At 55.7% G+C, this 5660-nt stretch overlaps 1 protein-coding gene across 1 annotated transcript; it reads left to right on the top strand.

The window, feature by feature from the left end:
* Nucleotides 1–260: 260 nt before the first annotated feature.
* On the top strand, nt 261–1712 carry LOC127311674 (leucoanthocyanidin dioxygenase 1-like). The gene has a single exon (XM_051342124.1). It carries the CDS (start codon nt 334–336, stop codon nt 1510–1512), a length of 1179 nt encoding a protein of 392 aa, XP_051198084.1. The 5' UTR covers nt 261–333; the 3' UTR covers nt 1513–1712.
* The last annotated feature ends 3948 nt before the right edge of the window (nt 1713–5660 follow it).

The raw sequence follows: 5660 nt of genomic DNA, 5'->3' as shown, positions 1-5660 counted from the left end.
TCGTGGAGTCCCAGGCGAGACACAAGATCCCAGCCCAACATCTTATCTTGTCCCGGCAGCCCAGCCCATCCTAGGCTCAAATCATTACACGTCTCTGTTTGTTTGTTGGTAGCACGTGCGGGTAGATGAAGAAGCATTTGGCGCGTGATTTACCAATGTGTCGATGGAGCTAACCCGCAGGCCGTAGCTGCGCGTGACGGCAACGAAGAAGTAGCTGCCCGTGATCGAGACTGCCTCTATATATTCCGTTCAATTCTTCGTTCCATTCATCGCAAGTTCTGAACTTGTACTTGGAGCAAATTCATCGGCAGCTCGACCAAGAATCATTCCAAGATGTCCCGCGTGGAGGCGCTGAGCATGAGCGGCCTGTCCGCCATCCCGGCGGAGTACGTCCGGCCGCCGTCGGAGCGCCACGGCCTCGGGGACGCCTACGACCAGGCGGCCAAGCACGCCGAGGGCTCCCCGCTCATCCCCGTCGTCGACGTCGCCGCTTTCGACCCCTCCGACCCGGCCTCCGCGCCCAGCCTCGCGGTCGTCGACGCCGTCCGCGCCGCGGCCGTCGAATGGGGCGTGATGCACGTCGCTGGCCACGGTATCCCTTCGGACCTCCTTGACGCGCTCCGCGCCGCCGGGACGGACTTCTTCAAGATGCCGATCGAGGACAAGGAGGTTTACGCGAACGACCCAGCGGCCGGGCATCTCGAGGGGTACGGAAGCAAGCTGGCGGCGAACGAGAGCGGGCAGCGGGAGTGGGAGGACTACCTGTTCCACCTCGTGCACCCCGACCACGCCGCGAACCACGCGAGGTGGCCCGCGCATCCGCCGGAGTACGTCCCCGTGACGCGGCAGTTCGGGGAGCTCGTCAGCGGGCTCGCCTCCAGGCTCCTCGCCATCCTCTCGCTCGGCCTCGGCGTCCCGGCCCCCACGCTCGAGCACCGCCTCCGCCTAGTCGAGCCCACCCAAGACAAAGTCGCAGACGACGACCAGGACAAGGAGCAAGAGGAAGAACTCCTCGACCTCTTACTGAAGCTGAAGATCAACTACTACCCGGTGTGCCCGCAGCCGGACCTGGCCGTGGGCGTCGAAGCGCACACCGACGTCAGCGCGCTCTCCTTCATCCTCACCAACGGCGTGCCCGGCCTGCAGGTCAAGCGCGCCGGCCGCGACGACGAAGGGTGGGTGACGGCGCGCGACGAGCCGGGCACGCTGGTGGTGCACGTCGGCGACGCGCTCGAGATCCTCAGCAACGGGCGCTACACCAGCGTGCTCCACCGCGGCCTCGTCAACCGCGTCGCCACGCGCGTCTCCTGGGTCGTCTTCGCCGAGCCGCCGCCGGACCGGGTGCTCCTGCAGCCCCTGCCCGAGCTCCTCGCCGACGGCCAGGAGCAGCCGCGGTTCGCGCCGCGCACCTTCAGGCAGCACCTGGAGCACAAGGTGCTGAAGAAGAAGCAGAGCGAGGAGGAGGAGGCCAAGAAGGCGCCCGTCGCACCCAACCTGCTGCCTGCCGTTTGATACTCCAATCATAAGATCTAAAAACATCGTTCGTCTATACAGTTCACCCCTGTATATCTCAAATTATTTGGTGACGCGTGGGTCGAAGTAATTGTGCGAATAAGTTATGTTGGGAGAATATTTTGCTCCCGAGAGGTGGTGATAATTGGGCTATCGTGTTACGTTTATAAAGATTTTTATTAATGTGTTTCATGTTATAATTAGTATAAAAGATGTGCATGGTTTTTTTTTTTTGAAACGAGGCAAAAGACTTGCCATTTTCATTAATAAAGAAGAAGTACAGAATTTGGCCAGTTTATTAACGGAAAATCGGCCGAAAATCGAAACAAGTGCCCCGACGCTCGTCAAGGAGCACGACCGCCGCGGGGGCACAGAGCCACCCTGGCAACCCACACAAGATACACAGGCCTCCGAAGCGAGAAGTCGTCGCGGTTGACCTTCAACGTCATCGTCATCACTCTTCAGCGACTCCGACTTTACCAAAGAACCAACCACCAAGACCTCGCCGAAGCGGCACCGTGAAGCTCAAGCCGGCCACCGCCAAACAAGCGACTCCTCGTGAAGCAACAGGCAGCTCCGACTCTGATGACGAGCTCTGAAGAGGATAAGCGCAAGACATGCGCCGAGGAAGATCATCGCCCGAGGGCCACCCAGATCATCGCTCACCACCGCCATCGTTGCCACACAAGCCACCACACGGAACACCCGCAACTCTGGCTGACCTCCTGCCAACCCAGATGCCTTGTGTGTACAGCCCGTCGGAGTGCGCGAAGGGGATCATCAACTTCAAAACGACGCCCTCAAGAGGGGAAGCGACGAAGAAACGACGCCGTCGTCCGATCCCTTAGGATCTAGGCTTTCACCCGAAGAAGTGAACCCGAGGGCGCGAAGGTCGGAGAGCTCCACGACCGCCCCCAAGGAGGATGGCGACATCCGCGGACGCCGCGCGATCAGGCTTTCGCCCGGAGCAACCGAAACCTTCACCTCCTCGCGCTGCCGGACAGCAAGACAGAGCATCGCCGCCAGCCCGCACCCCGCTGAAAACACACCTCCAACGCGGCAGCAGCGCCACCGCCGCAAAGGAGCCACCGTCGAGATCCCGGAAGAGCCGCCCAGCACTGCAGGTGCCCCGGCCCGAGCAGAAACAGGACCACGGGCGGACGATACACCGCGCGCGCAGGGCAGAGACCCACGGCCCGGACGCCGCCGACGCGACCTGCCTCCCCACCAGCCTTCCAGGCGGCCACCCCGCCACCGGGAGAGCGCAGCCGCACCTCAGCCCAGGCCGGCCCGCACCAGGCCCTCGCGGCCCGCGCATCGGCGCCGCGGCCGCAGCCGGCCGGCGCCCCGAGCCCGCGCCGACGCCTCCAGGACCTCCGCCCGTCCGCCGCACCCTCGCCCCACCGGGCCCGCGCCAGAGCACCCGCCGACGGGTCGCCGTGCCGCCCCATGCGACCCCACGACCGCCGCCTCAACGCGCGCAGGAGAGGTGTCGGGGGCGCCCGCCAAGCCATCCGCCTTCAGCGGCCAGGCGCCGCCACCGCCGCCGGCGCCGGCGGCAGCAGCGGCCAGGGGTGGCCGGGATCTGGGGCGGCTCTGCTAGGGTTTGGGGGTGCCTCCGGAGTCGCCCCGCGCGAGAGCGACCCGGGAGGAGCTGTATATTTTTTCTTCCTGCAAACTATGATCGATTTTTGCTTCTAATTTGCATCCCGACAGTCATGTGCAATTTGAAGTTTATTTACTAACTAGTTGAATGCTCGTGCCTTGCTACGATTTTCTCGTTTTATGTATCTCGTCGCTCCGAACATACCGCGTATAACAACTCAGATATATAGAAAGCGAGAGCCACCACATACAAGGGCGGAGCTAGCATGTATTGATTGGTGTCAAATGACACCCATAGAATTTTGTTGTTCCCCTTTGTAAATGAAGTAATACTCTTGAAAATTTGAATTAACACCGGTAGATTCAAATGAATGACAACAATGAACTTTTTTCCTAGCTTCGCCCCTCCACATAGTATATTAATAATAAAGTTTTACTTCCTTAAAATGTAATACATGGAAAGCAACACCTATATGACCATCTCTTGTTGACTAATGTTCCACCTCAGTTCGCACCTTGGATCCAACTTAAGTTAATAGTTTTTTATATACATTGCCCCTACACTGCTCAGAAGCTCATGACCCTGATAGAAATGGTAAAACTATTGCAAGGTAGTATAATAAGTAATTAACTTCTTCAATTATTCTTCGTCCTTAAACTACTCATGTGTGTTGTTGATCATTCGGCAACATGCTCTCTCTCTCTCTCTCTCTCTCACCCACATTTCTTTTCTCTTTAGGGAAACTAGTGAAAAACAATTATATCAATGTCCCAAATTGGTAACTAAAACCTATATAAAGATGAACCAAATACCCGTGGATTGTTACAGCATGTACGACTTTCAACCATGCTTTGACAAAATCAACATGGAAGAATTTAAGCATTGTCCAAAACATTGCCATTTTGGACAATGTTGCGATACACTCTTAGGTGTTGCTCCCGCTTCATACCACTTTAGCGGCCACTACGCTCCCCTCTAACTCCTTTTTTTTTTGCAAGAGCCTCTAGTTCCCTTCGAAAGATAAGAAGCGAACTGGTCAATAATATAAATACATGGTAACAAATAGCATTATTCAAATCAAGCAAATGCTTAGTTGTCGAAAAAGAATAAAAAATATTTTACCACTGATAGGATACTAAGGAAGTTCATGACAGTTTGAATTGTCTTATTCAACCTAATTGCATCATTTTAAATGAAAATTACACTTGCTGTGTTTGGATGCATGGAATTGGGCTTGGAATCACCAAATCTGGAATTCGTGAGCACTTTCCACCGTTTGGATAGGTCTTAGAATCAGAGCCTGGAAACCGAGCCTAAATTCCATGGGCCGAATCTGTATGTGTAACCATCACGCGAAACATTCCGAGGTCCGACCCTCGGAATCGCTCGGAAACTGCGTGCCTGTTCCTCGCGAGCGAACAGAGAGGAAGCAGCGATGCGCCCAGCGCCGCCTCCATCCCGACGAGCCCGACCGGAGCTCGTCGCCGTCACCGCCTCCATCCCGACGAGCCTGACCGAAGCCCGTCGCTGTCACCGCCTCCATCACGACGAGCCTGACCGGATCCCGTCGCCATCGCCGCCTCCATCCCGACGAGCCCGACCGGAGCCCGCCGCCATCGCCGCCTCCATCCCGAGGAGCCCGACCGGATCCCGTCACCATCGCCGCCTCCATCCCGATGAGCCTGACCGGAGCCCGTCGCCGTCGGAGACGACAACCGCTAGCAGGCGGAGGCGCTCGGCATCGGCTCCTGGCCGCGAGCGGAGGCATGTATGGCGTCGGGGAGGGCGGATCGAGGCGCGTACAACGTCGGGAAGGCGGATGCAGGCAAGTGGAGGCACGTACCACGTCGGAGATGACGGCCGCTCGCCGGCAAGTGTGTCAACACCCGGATTTTTAAGTCCGGATGCCTATTATGTCATACATCGCAATCCCTGGAATATTGTTGTTGCGAGGCATAATAGTTAAGTATCACAGTCATCATTCATTACAAACCATAAGTCTTACAAATTTGGAATCACATGATCCATATTACACGATAGTTGATCTATCGATCAACGAACAAACACAAGTTCATAGTTCATAGCGGAAGCGTAAGATACAAGGACTCTCTAGTCCACAGGCCAACGCTTGACGTCGGAAGACTCCTAGTTGTCGTAGGCGTCCTGCTGATCATCTCCTTGTTCATCTTCATACTCTGGCCATTTGAATAGCCAGGGACAAAGCCGTGAGTACTTTAAGTACTCGCAAACTAGTACTAATGTAAGTGCTAGACATTTCTAGTATAGGTTGCTAAGCTCTAGTTTATTTGCATAAAGTCAATTTTAGTTCACAAGTATTTGAGAAAAAGCTTAGTCAAGTGCTAACTAACTCAAGTGGGAACATTAGTGTCATTCCCACCATTCAAGTGGTGATTTTAATTCAATTCACCACAAGTCATTTCATCATCCTCTTTCAACATCATTTTCAAAAATATGACATCGGAAACTGTATGGCCTTTCCAACCGTCCGTAACCGTGGACGCGGCTATTCGAATAGGTTTAC

The sequence above is a fragment of the Lolium perenne genome, chromosome 7 (assembly GCF_019359855.2).
Source record: "Lolium perenne isolate Kyuss_39 chromosome 7, Kyuss_2.0, whole genome shotgun sequence".
Taxonomy (NCBI): domain Eukaryota; kingdom Viridiplantae; phylum Streptophyta; class Magnoliopsida; order Poales; family Poaceae; genus Lolium; species Lolium perenne.
The sequence above is the reverse complement of the archived record's forward strand: the minus strand, read 5'-3'. Positions and strand labels throughout refer to the sequence as shown.

Excerpts from the sequence above, each read along its gene's own strand:
- LOC127311674 (XM_051342124.1), top strand. The coding sequence starts at position 334 with ATGTCCCGCGTGGAGGCGCTGAGCATGAGCGGCCTGTCCGCCATCCCG.